Source organism: Asterias amurensis, chromosome 2 (assembly GCF_032118995.1).
Source record: "Asterias amurensis chromosome 2, ASM3211899v1".
NCBI lineage: Eukaryota > Metazoa > Echinodermata > Asteroidea > Forcipulatida > Asteriidae > Asterias > Asterias amurensis.
Window position 1 is genome coordinate 18107686 of NC_092649.1, and position 18052 is coordinate 18125737.

The window sequence follows — 18052 nt, forward strand, 5'->3', positions numbered from 1 at the left end:
AGAAAGAAATCACGGATCTAAATTGGTCGCTTAATTTCGTCTGAGACTTTTCGTATTTTGCAAGAACCCCCCCCCCCAAAAAAAAAAAAAAAGTCCCTGACACAATTTTTGGGGTAAAATAAATCAAATTAAGAGAATCTAATTTATGTATTTCTTTGTTTTAGTACACATCGTTAACACAAACACACCGTCTGAACTTGCACGAGAAATAATATCCCAAAGTCATGCAATAACTTTTAACTCTTAAAGGTAGATTACATCATTTCCAGACATGAAAGCAAATTAGTATAAAGTTCCTATACAAAATAACTTCCTGGAGTGAAAGCTTATCATTCACAGTGTTCAGTGATATTATGTTGGTGTTGATGAATTTTTACGAAAACATGCAATTCTGTATCATTTCGAAGCAATGGTCACCGACCATCGTTTGAACGTGTGAGTTTTAACACGGCAAGCTTAACATCATCACGATTTGCTCTTCTTCGCGACATCTTTCTCTCTTTTTTTCTGACAATAATGTAAACAAGTCACTGAAATGATACTACATATCAAATCCTATTCCAAATTTTCTCGAAATTACAGCAATTACCAAGGATGTAATTTCCATGTTAAGAGTATTTTCGAACGTATATAAGCACAATACAATAATAATCATCTTTTAAATATACACACACGTATCTACCGAACCAAAGATGAAAAAGGTTGGTGAAGAAATATACCTACTTGTAACAAAAAGAGTAAACTCCAGAAATTGTAAGTATGTAAACACAATTCAGCTCCTTTTAGAAAATGTCATCAAATTTAGAAAGTGAAATCAACTGATTTAGTTTGCTGATGATTCGCCTTGCCTAGCAGTTCACATTAAATGCAACATGATTAATAGCATATAAAAAAGAATGTACTCGCAACAGTTGATAAACCTTGTAAAATTGTTCATGTCAAATGGGATTTTGTTTAAAGGCATGGACGCTATTGTTAATTACTCAAAATTATTGTGAGCACAACAACTTTCTTGGTATTAAACGAGCAATGAAGAGCTATTGATTTTATAGAGAAACGGCTCCCTCTGAAATAGTTTGAGAAAGAGCTATAATTTCCCACTAAATAATATTCATTATTCTTTTGCCACTTCGATGATCAATTGAGTCAACATTTCACAGATTTGTTGTTTATAAATATGTTGATGAACAAAGTGAGACCACAGGTCTTTGACAATATTACTGAAGGTGTCCAGTGCATTATGCATGTTCAATACTCCCAGGCTTGCGTAGTCTATTGACAAGGCAAATCGTATGTCTCAACAGTTGTTGCAGTATAGACCTTTTCGTAAATATTTATTTCGCAAACGCTAACTGTTGACTGGGATGCATGCTAGTAGCACGCACCAGTAGCACCTCAATACACGTACTGAAGTATTTGCGATAAGGTCTATACGGTCTTCATACTATAGCGCCCTCCATTGTTTGAACTTCCACAGGCTGTACTTCATTTTTATGAGTAGCAGGGCACCTTGAATTTGCCATTGAGCAGATCAGCAAACACGGTTCCAGTGAATTCATGTGCCTTCATGATGTAACTATTGCAGCTATCGGAGAAGATACGGTAGTTGTGTTTCTGACTCTGGGGACCTGCACGTGAGGGTGGACAAAAACGCAAAATTTTCTTAAAAAGGAAAGATTGCAAATTCTATATTTTTTCTATGGTTGACATGAATGTTTAAATTTTCGGTTCTACCTATAAGAATACAAGCCCATAATGTCCATTATTTTGGTCTGTCATCCAATTGTGGCCACCAAACAAACAACATGTAGCCTACACTTTTCACATTATACTGTAGAGAAGATAACGAAAGAAAATTTGAAACAGCGAAAGTTCATTATCTGTTTATAACTTTTTGGCTATTGAAAATTAACAATTCGGGGAGGGATAATATTTCATTATTAAACAGGCAAATTTATCTTAAATATAAATAAAAATGTCTTCAATCATTGAGAAATAATTTTGCGTTTTGTAACTTTTCGATTGTGCCAAGTTATGCTAGTTTAGATCAGACATGAATATTCAATCCAAAGTTATCGTGAATTGATCCAAATCGCTAAACAAATTTCCCTCATACTCACCCACTGCGAAATAAAAGTAATCGCCTTCTTTCATGGTCCGAACGGGACAGATGTGTTTGTCGTACATCGTGCGGAGAGTGACCACCGAACCAACGAACACATCATTGCCTTCACCGCGGAAAATCTCGGTCATCTCTACGTCATAGTCCACGTAACCTCTTCGCTCTCCGCCGAAGACACGAACCACTTTCCCGGAAAATACTGGAGGGTGGGTAAAGGAGAGTATTGTAAACTTAGGGACGTGGATGTTTCATACTTATTATTACGCCAAACTAATATATTTTGTCGTCATTACAAACTAACTATTTAAAAAAAAAAAACAGCAGCAACAACAAAGTAACCCCCCCCCCCCCAAAAAAAAAAAAAAAGAATAAAAAAACAACACAACCACACAATAAACAAGAACAACAACAGCGTTTTTACAGTTGGTTAAGTATCGTGTTTTTGTTTTGTTTTTAATCGAGAAATGCATTTGGTCAGCGTAGGCCTAACTTCATCACGAAACTACTACTAGGTTGATGCAGTGGACAACGCAGATGACTAGCCTAATAAGTTTAAAGTTAGAGCCGTTTTGAATTATCATCGCCCCGCTTCCAAATTGAAAATTCAAGAAGGGGGACATACTATTTTTGCCTGATGGCATAAGTTTGATTTCATTTACTCAATCAGAGTAAATGTAATTGTAAAAAAAAAAAGATATATGAAAGTTTGTTAATTGCCAAAAAGGGGAAAATTTAATAGCATCTTACTGTACACGAAGCGGTCATCGCAAAGCGTGAGTTCCTCATCTTCCCATTCGCAGTCATAAGTACACCTTTTAGATGAAGCAATGGGTACCAACAGCACACACAAGCCGAAGATAACCAGTCCAATGCTTGCCATGGTATACGATGCCATCATGAAACAGTCGTTGATCTTTCAAACGTTACTGGTGTGGAGAAAACAAAGTGACTTAGCAATAACATTTAAAAGCAATGTAGAAGTTAAGAGACGTTTCGAGAAATGATATGGGTCGAAACGTTCAGCCACTAATTTGTTTTTCTCTTTCTTTTTTTATACCAAGGTTTGTGAGCACTTTGCACCAGTTAATTTTTTTAAACTCATAGATCCTCATCTCTGTTGGTGATCCTCATTATCTTCTTATGTCATCTTTTACGTTTCTTTTGACTGTCATAACTGATTAAGTACCCTTTTAAACTTAATGACCACCAACCACTACCAACTATTACACTGTAAAAAATATCTGTACAAAAAATATCCGTAAAACGGTGCTTTACCTGGCAGCTAGGGTGCCATGTAAAGTGCCGTAAATTGCACGGTGGAAGTTTTATAATATTGTGCCTTGAAGGGGTAGTTTGCAAAACTTCCACCGTGAAATTTACGGCACTTACCTGATGGCAGCTATGGTGCCAGGTTAAGTGCCGTAAATTTCACGGATTTTTTTGTTTACCATGTAAGCCCGGTTCAAACACTCTGCAAATGTGAACGCGATACGAATTTGACGGCACACAGTGATGTTTTTGCCGCAAATGTTTTGCAGGAGTTGCCCACATTCCAACCCGTGCGAATTTTTCGTTGCTTATTAATTGTGAGGTCAAAATTCGCATCGCATTTGCAGGAAGTATGAACCGGGCTTTACTTCTTAAAAAGGTAGGCCTACCTTATGACTCTAAGAAAGACAGATAAACATGAATGAATCAAAAACATAAAAACGCAAGTTGTAAAATTACCTTTGAGTAGAAGATTGTAAACCTGTCAGCTCCTTTCCTTTCGCTGCTCGGTACTTGGTGTTAAGTCACTCTCTGCACTTCGAATCGCTTTATATATACTAAATATCCGACGAGGAAACAACCTAGCAGATGGTGGTCTCGCTTCCAATCACGAACACTCATCAATCTTTATCTTTTCGTGTAACTGCAACTTCTGAGCTTTTGGTGATTTTTTAAACTCTATTTGAAAACTGCATACACCTCATCACCCTACTTTCACCAAAACTGATACAGTTGTTTTTCAGACTATATGAAGCAGACCCTATCAAATAAAATCGGTGACTCAATAACTGAGCAAAATATGGATACAGATAAATTGTCCCCCTCTGATTTCCCGCTGATTTTTCTGTGAAAGATATTTTTTAATTTTGTTTGACAGCAATAAATTAAATCGACTGAAACCTTGAATGTTATTTGAAGCGAATCTTTGCACGCACCGACCAGCAGAGGGTTATGAGTAAGAGTATGTTGCATGAACGAACCACTGAGTGATTGGTAGTCATGTTATGTTTTAATTAAATGCAAGGCGATAATTATAAGAGCAATCATGCAGAACGTGTTGTCTATAGAGTTTCAGTGCAAACATTAAAAGTTTTCTTAACTATACACTCTGGAGGTGCAGTGTGTAGGGGTTGGCTCAAGGAAAACCCAAAACATAAAACTGTCTCTGGACGATGACAAGAGCATGCGAGTCTTAACGTTGAAACCAATGAGACCTCGTAGTGAAGTTAGTAAAGAAAAATCCCCTTGATCCACTAGAGCTAGAGTAGCATAGTCCCGGCCGATTTTCTACCTTCCGCCTAGGTAGAAAATCGGCATGGACTATGCAGGACAGCAGGGGTGCCGTGCGAAGCGCGACATCCCGCTGGTATAATATTAAAGCAAGACAAAATCTCAAAAGAACCTGGCAAGTAAGATTCACACATGGTGTTACCGCAAACCAAGTACATAATGGGTGCGTTCGATTACATTCCCTGGGTCTTCCCCGCGGTGCTCACTCAGGTGAGCCCCTGAGCCCAGGACAAGAGGTAAACGAACGATCACTCACCGCTCTCGTAGTGACGTCATGCACCTAGGGCCATCCCCAAAGTGACCCACACCACAAGCAGGGCACTGGGGGCTGACCTGGGTGAGCCCCTGGAATGACGTCAAAGCTATTTGAACGCACCGGGGCAGACCGGGGTCGACCCAGGGAAGCTAAACAAACGCACCAATTGATTCCTCACCATGCAATGCCTCAAATCCCATGTATATAATTTGTTAATCATTTTAAAGATTGTAGTATCTTAAATTTGTCATCTTATTTTCCGAGTTTCAAAGGCCCTGGCATGAAATTAATAAACAAGGCACTTGAACAGTCTCACACAAACACAATGCCTAATTCAATCTATATAGGGCTTGGGTATAACTAAGTTATCGCCGACTGTGCACACATGATTTACTGACGTCTTTAGCAGGTAAATAAATCATTTAATCATTTTGGGACTAAAGCAGCTAGTTGGCAACTGGCTAAATAAAAAATATTTTTAATTTACTTAAAATTCGATTTCCAGATAAAGGGGCAAACTTTTTTGTACAGAACCAATTTTTGTATGCAAACCAACGGAAGAACGTCTTTTATAGAAACTTTCATAAAATCCCACCACAACTTCTACGGGCTACATTTCGGTTTGGGCTACATATTATTTTTAAAGAATTGATGCTACATAGGGTGTGGACTGCATCCATGTAAATATGTGGGTTTACTCAGATTTGAGCTATACCTATGTACAGAATTTGGGCTACATTTAGAAAGATTTGGGCTCCGTCCATTTACAATATTGAGGGGGCATTGATGTTCGGGCTATACCATAGACCTTATCGCAAATACCAATGCGCAAGCGCAGACTGTTGAATGAGGTGCATTGTGGGATAGACATGAATCAAATTTTGCTACCAGCTAGACCACAATGCATCTAAATCCAAGCTTTACGCGCGCGCCCCAGTATTTGCGAAAAGGTCTATGATGTGGGGTTACATTATACTATTAAATATGGCTGCTTATAATATGTACTTAATTGGGTTACATTTAGGTTTGGGCTACATTCATGTTGAGGAATTTGGGATACATTAAGTTGTGGATACGTGTATGAAATTCGGTCTGTGCTTAGGTTTGGGATTCAGCCACGTACGAGTTTCAGGTAACATTTATGTACAAAAGTTGGCTACATTTACGTTTGGGCTACATCCGTGTACGGAATTGGGGATAAATATTTGGGCTGCATCTAACAACATAATCGAGGCGTTGTTGTTTAAACGTGACTGAGATGGAGAGATGAACTAAGTACATATTGGGGCATTGCTTGGCAACGGACAGTGCAGGATAAAGTGAGATGGAGAATTGGTGAAGAGGCTTGGTGTGAGTGGGAGTGAAACAGGCTAGACGACGACGACGAGTGACTGCTTTGGACAAACTGTGCTAATCAGATCTCTTTTCACATTGCTTGACTCCACAATAATCAAAAAGCGTAAGAATTTTATACAGCATCCAACTCGAGCTTGTGCACATAAGAACGAGATTACCATCAGTGACATTCTCGATTCGATGAAAACAGTACATTAATTTTATTAGGACTATAAAAGCGCCTTTCGTTGCACGAAAATGTCACGTCAAAAAAACCTTGGAATGGGTCTGCATTCATTAATGCTTGACCGAGACGCCGAGGGGGGGGGGGGGGGGGGGCGGGGTGGAGGAGACACGGTTTCAAACTAATTACCACGCTATGAGGACTTGAATGAGTCAGCATCCTTGTACCGCGTGACATTCTATCAATATTATGGAAGTATTTTCACAACTTAACAATATTATTTATTCATGTCAGGAATGGAGATTGAAAACTCTTTCATCAGGACAACTTCACAATAACACATCTGATAAAAGCACAATAATGACAGCATAGGCAAAGAGCACGAATGGATTTTGCAACCCACCCTCTCCAGGACAGCAGCAATGCTTTTAGGAGAGTACAACAATTCAAGATTCAAGGTTCAATATGTTTTGCATGCTGCCTGTAGTTTCATATTTGCTTGTGAACGACTACATGGGTCTTTTAAAACCGGTAATTTAGTCGCGAGTATGATAAGTTTCAATGTGAGAGCTTACTCACTGATTGATTATTTTAACAAATTTCTGCTCCGCACAAATGAACATGATACAAGATGAACCTTTATGAGGAATTGACATTTGGGTAATAACCTAAATCTGGTAAGCACTACTGTATTGTGTTTAGCTATTTTATGTGCTTAAGCAGCTCTTTTTATGAAATTGGGCCACGAGACCAATTCCATAAATAATGTTAGCAGAAAATGTTGATGGCCAAAGTGCTTTGCTCGGCAAAAATCGAGTGGGGAACCAGCCAAATCAATACAGATTAATGCAATTTTGGCTGGTAACTTGAGTATGGTAAGCACAATCGTTTTGTGCTTAGCTACTATGAGTGCTTAAGCAGTTCTATGAAATTGAACCCTGGATCGCAGCGAGGACGCGTGAAAATCCCTGTTGACTCTATCCTAAAACGCAAACGAAGAAGTCGACTGAACAAATACAGATCCGTCAAATCTAAACGCACGATATGGAAAAGGTGGAAAATGAAATGGGAAATCGTCTGACCAGATGAATTTCGTTGATGAAAATTCAAGGTATTGCGTGGACTCAGATTATTAGCGATTGGTTTTAATTATGTCAAACACATTATACCTGCTCTAGTTACTTCCTCGACGAGATTTCAATTTCACAACGGCTTATATGGGATTTGAGGCATTGCATGGTGAGGTATCAAAGTTATATTGGTTTGTGGTAATAAAGTGTAAAGCAAGACAAGTAGACTATAAATCAAGACAACATTACATAAGAACATAATCTACATGGCAAGTATGCGTTACAGCAGACCAACTATATAAGTGTAGGGTCTGTTCATAATTATCAAGAACGCCCACCGTCGAAATTGTTTTAGAATATTGAATGTAGGTTCGATGAATCATGCGTTAACACTCTCGCCTGATTGAGAGCTGCTCATTGGTACTGTTTTTGTAACCTACATGTGTGTAAATGTTGCATTATTTTCACTTCTCTTGCCGCCAAATTGAAGTTACGTAGACACTATTTGATGGAGAAATTGTAGTCGTGCCCTGGTTTTTAGTAGAGCATAAATTGTGTGAGTAAATTTTCATTTATTGGAACCTGGACAAACTCAATTAAACCAGGTTCATATCAAAGAAGGGGAATGGTGAAATGAAGTTATCTTAAAGGTAGTGGACACTATTGGTTATTACTCAAAATATTTACTAGCATAAAACCTTACCTGGTAACGAGTAATAGGGAGAAGTTGATAGTATAAAACATTGTGAGAAACGGCTCACTCTGAGGTGGAGTAGTTTTTGAGAAAGAAGTAGTTTTCCACGAATTTGATTTCGAGACCTCAGGTTTAGAGTTTGAGATCTCAAAATCAAGCATCTGAACGCACACAACTTCGTTTGACAAGGGTGTTTTTTTCTTTCATTATTATCTCGCAACTTCGACGACCGACTGAGCTCAAATTTTTACAGGTTCGTTATTTTATGCATATGTTCATATACAGCAGATAAGAAGGTTGGTCTTTGACAATTACCAATAGATTCCAATGTCATTAACACAAATTTAAAAAAAATAGTTGGAAATTTGCATCGGAAAAAGGAGTATTAACAGTCACCCATAATAATACATAGTTGTGTCTTATAGCACTGAATGTACTTGCCCGAGCTCTGTGAAGCAAAAAAATGCAGGCATATTACTCGGGTGTGATTCGAATCCACAAATAACCAAATAAGCCAAATAACCCTAGAGATTGCCCGGTAGATTAGAGGCAGTTAGAATCCTATATTTTAGCAGCAGGTAATGCAACGATTTAATTGAGGCCAACTTGCATCAGGGAATGTCCATATAGTTGCTTTACGTACACTTGTGATACTCATCACTCACCACCCCAACTCATTTAGAGATTGTTATTACATGGTGTTACCGCAAACTCTTCTATATCTTATCTCCACCATGCAAAGTTTCAAATCCTACTCATCAATCACGAGTGTTGATGTTTTTATTGTTCAAACTCTGGTGTATCTTTTGTGTACTTACTTTAACATTGAATTACTAATGTGAGTAACATACAACCTCTCGAGTTTAGAATATACTAAAAACAAAATAGCCGCGTTAGTCTGATAGATACAACAGCGGTAGCGTTTAAAGACTATAACTAATTTCATTAAAAGAAACCTGCTTGATGAGTTTTCGAATCAACAACTCCTTCACCAGATGCAAACTAAGAAGCAGTCATTCATGTTAACCGTTCACTACAGCTCGAACAATCAGTACACTTCATAACCCTTATCAAATCGGCCTCCATATTGTTCATTTTCTGGGACTGTATAAACCTGTAACCACTATGTTCGCTATTACATTTCTAAAATCATGCACATTGCAATGATGTGTCTTTGACAGTATGCAGGCCTAATACTTCACAGAGGCAACGAGGGCGATTGCCTCTATACCCCTGGTGGTCATTGCTTTAGTGCCCCTGAAATGCTTCAGTAGAAATGTACAATTTCCTCACTTGGTGCCCTTTGCCAAAGAGACAATTGCCTGGTGCCCTCGCCCTTTCAAAAACGAAGCATACATGCTCAATGAATATGGAAACACAAAAAGGCGAGTTGAATTGAACTGAAACTGAACGTTGCATTGTCAGTCAGTCCGTATAAACACAACACCAGTGAACACGACGTGGGAAATAACTCAATGCAAAAATGCTATTAGATGTAAAGTTCATTTTAATTTATTACCCAAAAAGTACGTGGGTCTGCTATGAAATCATAATACATCGTTGCTTCCACATTATTAGGAACAGAGATTGATGGATTATTGAGCCTGTGTGGTATCACTTAGGCCCAAAATCTGACGATGAAAATTGGGTACTTACGCTAAAAGCATGTTGACAAATTTCTCACAATAAAAAGTGACAACCCTGACGTAGGCTTATGTTCTCGTCATGAGTTACAAATTAGCAACATGGCGGGCAGTATCAAGTGTCAAGCTATTTGCATTAGAGTAATGAAAGGGGGGGGGGGTAATAAACTGGATCTAACAATCGAGCTTGATGTTAGGAGTTTTTTAACGCTACATACGAAATGTGGACCTCAGGACAAAACAAGTCCACATAATGTAGGGACTTGGAGCACTGTTTATGTGGATTTAAACACGTCCACACGGTGTTTATTTTACAGTGTTGAAGAATAATGATTTTCATTAAAAGTGTACAGAACAAAGGAATGTCCACAGAGTGACTGCAACATCACAGAGCTGTATGTGTGAAAATTTTTCGAACCTTTAGTCGATTTCGTACTCAATGTTTAAACTTGTCATTGTGGGCCTAGTAGTTGAAACATTTACGTTGGATCACTAAGTTACATAAGAGATAATGGGGTCTTTTTAAGCCTTAACATATTCATAGAAACGTACGGAGCTCTGGAAGTGCCAATCAATCTGTTGAGTTCATGGGACTGCAGGATGATAAAACCATAAATGTCCGATGACGTCATCCTAGGATTATTAATCTGTGAATGACGACATCGTGATTGAAAGTATGATGTAAGATGTCTTCCAGAACTATTTCATCTCTCGATGGGGAAATCCTGATAAAAGGGTGTTGTCTTCCCAGGATAATTTATAATGGGTTCTCTACATTTTCAGGATGTTTTATCAGCCCAAGTTAACTTATCTCAGGATGTCGGCAAATCTTACGCATGATGTCGACATCCCAAGATAAGACATATCAGAAAAGCGACATCTTACTTCAGGATGTCGGCATCCTAAGAAAACATACACCTCAAGGAGTCATCATCTTGATACGTTTGTTTGTGACGTCATTCTCTTGCATAATAAAAACTCAGGATCTCAAAATGTCGAATGGCACTTCCCGAACTCCGTGCAGTACATTTCAAACTTGTTTTAAATCGGCGTATAAATTATAAATGAACATGGTCATGGGTATGATGAACATAGCAAGTGTTTATGTGTTCACACACATCATTGCCAAAAGTTCGTGTAAAAACCTGAAAACGAGTTTAAAAGTATATTCGCGTGTTTTAAGAAAGTGTGCTTTGGACTCGTTCAAAGAGTATTACAATAGACCCTTGCATATGCCGCCGACATCTATGATGAAAAATAATAGAAAAGTGTACGGCTTGTAAAAGATGGCATTGCAAGAAGGATTATACAAACCAGCTGCATAGTATAACTAATCGCAAACACTCAGTGCGCAAGGGCTTACTGCTAAATGAGGTGCATGCTGGTCTAGCTTGCGATCAAACTAGCCTCATTCCACGCATAATAGGCGCGTACTACTGAGTAGTTGCATAGATAAGGAGTGCGTTTCGGCGACCCCAACCAGAAACATTGGTTATCGGTTGGGCGTTTTCGCGTGTTCGGTTGAGACCAACCAGTAACCGACTTGTTGACTCGGTTGAGTTTTAGTTGGGGTCGCCAAAACGTACACAAGGTCTAGGTGTCACACTTTTCAACAGCGCCCTCACTGTGGCAAAAAGAGGCAGATCGTCGGACGATTGGTGCGCAATAACGTGCAAGTGGCCTCGTTTGGCGTACCAGCAGTGTTCGTCCAATGAGCTGCGTCCGTTTTCCCCAATGAGGGAGCTTTTTCAGAATGTGACGTCATAAGCAAGGGGTCTGTATACAAGCAATTCAAAACAATGAACATTTTTCCATCTATTTTTTTGGCAGACTCGTCAGACTTATTTTGGGGGTAAAATTCATACGTTTTAAATCTGATGCAACGACGGTATAATTATCATTCCAACTGAGAGATGTACACAAAGTTAGTGATTTCCAAAAGTATCACAAAGCACAAAACGTTTTTCTCCACAACTGTCTCAGCACCATTGTGCCACAACGCACAATATTATTGTTCAGTAATTTCTCTCAATTGAAATCATGGTTTACGAAGGCAGGGACATCTATTTGTCGCCTTAGTTAGTATTTTAACAAACTCAGTCCGGAATGCCTTATTGACCACCGTGTAAACGAGTGGGTTGAGAGCTGCACTCATAGTAGCTATACAAGTCACAAGAATGTCTAAATTAGGCCTCGTGTCAACGTAAGACACCACAAAGAGAGGCAACCAGCAGAGACTGAAGACACCGATGATGTAAGAGGCTCGCTTGGCTGTCTTTAGCTCTACTCTCCTCTTCCCTCGTGCTCGAGTCTCAGGGTTCATAACACACACCGAGCCTTGGATATCACCGGAGATACAGCTGAGACGGTGGGGGTCACGCTCCAGTCCAGCGTCCACGTTCAGGCCGCCAACTGCTCCACCTGACGCGGTGTCCTTGTCAGCGGCAGATGCTGCTGGCATTGAGGACGAAGCCTTGTCTTCATCGACGGCCTGGTAGATGTTGGAGGGACTCGCTGGAGTGACGGTAAATAACGTCGCATTAGCTTGTAAATGATCGAACCCACGCTGACCATCGTTGGGTTGAATTCCTGGTTCGTTTTCTGGAGGTTCTTGAGCTATACCACACGATCCAACACCAGTGTCAGATGATGTCATGCTCTGTTGATGTACCTCCGGAATCCCAGTCACAACACACGGACCTTGCTTGGTCTTCAAGAGTGATTTAGAGGCTCCTGTGTTCGGACTACCCTCACGACTATCTCCCTTTTTGTTCTCGGGGTTTCCTTGAAGCAGGTCACCACTGGTCCCTGGCAGGACGTTGATCTGGACCGCGGGGTCCCTGCTCTGGTTCCGGAGCGTTACCGGTACAGCTATGGGAGCAATCACGTTCCTCCTCCAACAACAGCACAATCTCGACGAGACCGGACGGGTGGTGGTGTCGTTGCCCGCGTGGCTGGTAATACTATTGGACTTAGACTTGTTCTCCTTGACGTGTTTGCGAACCGTTCTAAAAATCTTCAGGTAGAAGATCATGACGCCGAGTAGGCACACGAGTCCCAATGGCGCTATGATCGCTATATGGATATAATCTTTATTGGGTTCGTCAGTGAGTTGACACGCACACAGCAGATACAGTGAAGAGTTTTGGAAGAACACGGCAGTCGGGACGGATAGGAGTACTGCCGAGACCCACGAGGTGGTTATCCCCGCTAAGACGCGACGACGTTTCTGCTTGGTCTCGAACGGGTGCATAATCGCCTCGTAACGCTCCACGCTTATCGCCACTAACGTGATGAGCTGCACAGAGCTGCTGATAACGTGAACGATGTTTTGCGTGGTGCAGAGGATATCGTTGTAAGGGTTACACGTCCAGCCGAGGTTGTTGAGAGTACCAGCGAGCATGATGGGTGTACTTGTAAAACAAACCACTAGGTCTCCAACGGCTAGATTGACAAGTAGGGCATTGTTGGCTGTCCGTAAGCTCCGATTGCCGTACACGCTCAAACACACTAAAACGTTCCCAACAACACCGAAGAAGACCGACAGAAGCAAAATCACAGTCGACAGAATGAGCAGTGCATCTGTCGACTCCCGGGTGCCGTCAAAGTCGTCAATTGCAGATAAATTCTGTCCAACGGCGTCTGTGTGGTTGGAAATGTTCAGCTGGGAATTCATAACGAATGTTGCTCCTACCCGTCCACGCTTGCATTATAATCATCCAACAGTCAGAAATTAAACATGCAGAAACTTCGGTGGGGAAAATTGGTAAAGAAACTCAAATACTTTTGCTGCTCACTCGTAACAAGTACAATCACATTTCCCCTAATGCTGTGGGTTGTGTTGCAGTGCTCTCCGTAGTATGTATTTTTCATCCAATAGTCAGAAACATAGTTTGTGATCTCGGTAGGGGGAAACTTGAGAAAGAAACTCCAACCAAATCACTGTTGCTGCTCACTTTTAACAAGTAAACTCATAGTTATTCCCCATATGCGATGGGATGGGTTGTTGCAGTGCTCTCTGCAGCATGTATTGTTCATCCAAATAGCCAACGACTAAACATGCAGAACACAGTTTGTGATATCGGTGGGGAAGAAACTCCAATCGAAACACTATTGCTGCTCACTCAAGAAGTAAACTCATATTTCCCCTTCAGTCGGTGGGTTGTGTATGGTTGTGTTGCAGTGCTCTCAGCAGCATGGATTTCTGTGGAGTGTACATTCAGAAGGTAGTACAACAAGTCCCTGGTGATACACAGAATATCCCGCTATCCGGTTGCCACGATACCACTTTGATCACAGATCTGATTAGGAAAATTATGTGATAGCTTTTATGATATAGCAAACCTCCAGGTTGATAGCTGACAAGCCTTAATGAATTATTCATGAAGCGTGGTTCTGGAACCAACCAATCAGGTGTGTTGATTAGCTGATCATAGCGCACCTCCAGGTTGATAGCTGTGCTGCCAGCCCGAATGAATTATTCATGAAGCGTGGTTCTGGAACCAACCAATCGGATGAGTTGATTATCTGACAATGTCACATCTCGTGATTGATCCGTGTTAGATAACAAGAACGTAGTAATCAGTTCACGCGATTTTAACATTGAAGACGAGACTTTAATTTCCTTCGGTTCTCACTACTGAGAATCTATTTCCTTTGTCAATCGACTCTAACAATCTGAAAAATAAATAAAGTAAAAAGTACAAATTTTACGGCTGAATGGAATTATGAAATTAGCGTTTTTAAACCTGTGATAACAGAAACAAAACAAATTGACAAGTTAAAAAAAAGGTATTTCCTTTGTCAATCGACACTTCCAATCTGAAAAATGAAGCAAAAAAATACAAAGGCAGGAGTTAATTTCCGGTTTAAACGGTTGGAGTACGTGTCCAAAATATGCAGTACGTCATTTTGAAATATGGTGGACACATTGGGACCTTGTCTTTTTTTTTTCCTTCTTGTTTTTATCTTGTCTCCTGTTTTTTGATATTATATGGGTTATGTTTTGGCAAGGTTTTTAATCTGCTTTTGTTTTAATGTTTACTGTTGTGTGATTTGTTTACAGCGTTTGAGTGCAATCTCCTTTTTTTATAATTATATTAAATTAATGGTACAATTATATTTTTACTGTTGGTAGGGGTCTGGTTGTACACATCTCTAGATTACAGTTTTGATACTCAGTACAACCTTGGCAGCCCCTGCCCAACTTGTAATCTTTGTATAATGTATAACGATTTTAAATAACTAAATAAAAATAAAAATTGCACTGTTGGTTTTGATAAATCTGTATGCATTATACATCGAAACCAAACAGTGACACCCACCCCCATGGGTGCGCCATATCTTTAACAAGGCTAATGACCTATAAGCGGAGGACTGCTTGTTTTAGAACTCTCGTGGTTCCACAGTATAACCCACCAATACATACATATCCTCTTACAGATCGATTTTTTGTTATAGTAATCGAACAAAACATTTAATTTTTTTCGATTATATAGAAAATAATAATATGACTGATGAACCCCTTCTCTTTTCGATAAGTGCATGCACTGGGTTCTTTTACATTCGTTACACAACACATGGGACCAACGGCTTTACGTCTCATCCGAAGGACGAAGCAATGGCAAAGTGTCTTGCTTAAGGACACAGTGTCACGGCTGGGTATTCGAACCCACACTCTGCTGATCAGAAACACCATGAATTTGAATGCAGTGCTCTTATTTTAACCGCTCGGCCACGACACTTCCGCTTAGTAAAGAGCCAAAGAGAGCTGTCGATAGTGTAAAACATTGTGAGAAATGCCTCACGTAGTTTTTGAGAAGAGGTTAACTTTTCACCAAAATAGTAGAACACTTCAGGTCTGAGGCCTTTTTAATATATGCATCTAAAAGCACACAATGATGTGTAATTAGGTTGTTTTATTTATTTAATTCTTCTCTTGCGACTTCGATGAGCAACTGAGCCATTTTGACAGATTTGTTATTTTGTGCGTAATGATGTTGGGATACACCAAATGAGAATACTGGTCTTTGACAATTTTTACCAAACGTGTCCAGTGCCTTTAAATTTCAAAAATTCTGACTGTCTCTGATCAATCTTAATGTTGTTTTCCCTCTCCATTCTGTCCCTGTTTGATGTACCCAAGGTTATACATCAAACCGAGTGACAACCGTTGTCGGAGCTCCCTCCGTCTTTAAAAGGTTTTGCAAAGTGGACAAACAGCTGAAGCGAGAGTTATGTGACTAAATAGTTGTATGCCGCCAACGTAATCATTGTTGTTTTATTTTTTGACAAGTTATCATCTATTTATAGGTTCAGCTTACGTAAAACATGTATCTTGCTGTCAATGTTTATTATGAAGTCACATTGAAATGAAATATGCATGAACGCAATGAGCAATGTGTTTTAGACTTTTATTAATATGTGATTTTACGATGAGTGTGAATGGGAGACATTTGGGACGCTTGGTAGCAGCAGACTTACCAGGTAAGATCCATTGTTCTCGGCAATGTGCGCATGCTCGGAACTACGTGAACAATGGAAATTTACCTGGTAAGTCTGCTGCCACCTAGCGTTCCAAAGTCTCCCATTAACAAACTCCTGAGGTTCCGGACAGACATGTTTCTATTTTGGTTTACTCTCCAGCAAAGCGTTATTAGGCATATGGTTTGACCCATCATTATTACGATACCAAAACAAAGAAAAGAGTATACAAACAAAAACTGGTTTACTCAAATTATTTTACTGATGTTCTTTTGAGACTCAATGGGCTGAAATGTTTAAGAACGTTTTCTCCGCGTTAGATGGAGTAGACCCAGACCAACCTCAGCAACAAAGACGAGATCCAGAAAATGTTCATGTTTACGACAGCCAAGACACACAAAATTGGTTACTCACATTACGAAAATGTCCTGAAATGTAATGTGAGTAACACATTTTGTGTGTATTTATGACACATTTTTTTCTGGTTGTCACCTTTGGTGCAAAGGAATCCTAACTCTATCCTTACTTCTATATGAGGATAACATTTTATCGAGCATCTTCATCAAGGTAATTACAGCCCAAGAAAAAAGACATACAAAACGAGTGACGTGAGTAACCGTAGAATTGCCCTGAACTGTCAAAGAAATTCACTAACTAAAATAAACTCGATGTGCCTGGTTTAAGTTGTGTCTTGGGGGTAGAAACAAAAAGTATCTTTGAACACTGAACCTTGTACACACAAAGAGTCCCACCTCTGAGCAGCCATGTCGTGCCTTTGCCTGCGTCTCAACCAGCGAATGTTGAGCGTTACTTATTAAAGACACTGGACACTATTGGTAATTGTCAAGGACCAGTCTTCTCACTTGGTGTATCTCAACATATGTACAAAATAACAGTACTGTGACAGTTTGAGCTCGATTGGTCGTCGGAGTTGCGAGATAACTATGCAGGAAACTACCCTTGTCACACGAAGTTGTGTGCTTTCAGATGCTTGATTTCGAGACCTAAGTTCTAAACTTGAGGTCACGAAATCAAATTCGTAAAAAAAATTACTTATTTCTCTATAACTACGTCACTTCAGAGGGAGCCGTTTCTCAGTGTTTTACACTATCAACCTCTCCTCATTACTCGTCACCAAGTGAGGTTTTATGCTTATAACTATTTTGAGTAGTTACCAATAGTGTCCACTGCATTTAAATCGAGTCTTCGACTTATGCATTTCCTCTCGACTGTGTTGCCATATCATCTTTTCTCGTAGCTTTTAACTTCTGCGCTCGATCCTAGTTTCACCACTGAAGATATATTTTCTGTCTTGGAAAAACTGTTTTAAAATGAGCAATACATACAACTATGACTATGCTCTTTTAAGTGCATTACACAACACACGGGACCAACGGCTTTGCGTCCCATTCGAAAAACATCTAATCTGTTTGTCTGAGTACTAAGTCTGTGAGGAAGCGAGACTTATCCACAGGATCATAAATGTTCTATCAACCTTCACATTTGTTGCTATAAAATAGATCCACTGAATTTTTTTTTAAAACCATTCATTAATCACACTCTTTGCCTATTTGATGCAGTACCTTTATGCTCAATTTAACCCAATTTCCCTTAAGCGAAAAACATTGCCTTGTTTTTTGCGTCCAACATTGAAAACAGCCACTCGCCATGACTTGGTAGTTAGTATCTTGATTTCACAGAACGTG

General features: G+C 39.7%; 3 protein-coding genes across 3 annotated transcripts in view; all 3 read right to left on the bottom strand.

The window, feature by feature from the left end:
- Positions 1–62: 62 nt before the first annotated feature.
- LOC139933890 (uncharacterized) lies at positions 63–4003 on the bottom strand. The gene is made up of 4 exons (XM_071928124.1): positions 3851–4003; positions 2870–3048; positions 2121–2321; positions 63–1628 (listed from the first exon to the last, which is right to left on the bottom strand). The coding sequence occupies exons 2-4, from the start codon at positions 3018–3020 to the stop codon at positions 1492–1494; spliced, it is 489 nt and encodes a 162-aa protein (XP_071784225.1). The 5' UTR covers positions 3021–3048; positions 3851–4003; the 3' UTR covers positions 63–1491.
- A 5743-nt stretch (positions 4004–9746) lies between these two features.
- LOC139950583 (D(2) dopamine receptor A-like) lies at positions 9747–13539 on the bottom strand. The gene has a single exon (XM_071949336.1). It carries the CDS (start codon positions 13537–13539, stop codon positions 11902–11904), a length of 1638 nt encoding a protein of 545 aa, XP_071805437.1. The 3' UTR covers positions 9747–11901.
- An 898-nt stretch (positions 13540–14437) lies between these two features.
- LOC139950591 (ADP-sugar pyrophosphatase-like) overlaps positions 14438–18052 on the bottom strand; it is a 59819-nt gene continuing 56204 nt past the window's right edge. Inside the window, exon 11 of the mRNA XM_071949355.1 lies at positions 14438–14540. The gene's annotated coding sequence lies outside the window, so the exon portion shown is untranslated. The remainder of the gene's footprint in view (positions 14541–18052) is intronic.

Coding starts and splice junctions, on each gene's coding strand:
- LOC139933890 (XM_071928124.1), bottom strand. CDS start 3,020: ATGATGGCATCGTATACCATGGCAAGCATTGGACTGGTTATCTTCGGC. Junction 2,322..2,869: donor CGATGACCGCTTCGTGTACA/GTAAGATGCTAT, acceptor CCCACCCTCCAG/TATTTTCCGGGAAAGTGGTT. Junction 1,629..2,120: donor TTACTTTTATTTCGCAGTGG/GTGAGTATGAGG, acceptor CCTCACGTGCAG/GTCCCCAGAGTCAGAAACAC.
- LOC139950583 (XM_071949336.1), bottom strand. CDS start 13,539: ATGAATTCCCAGCTGAACATTTCCAACCACACAGACGCCGTTGGACAG.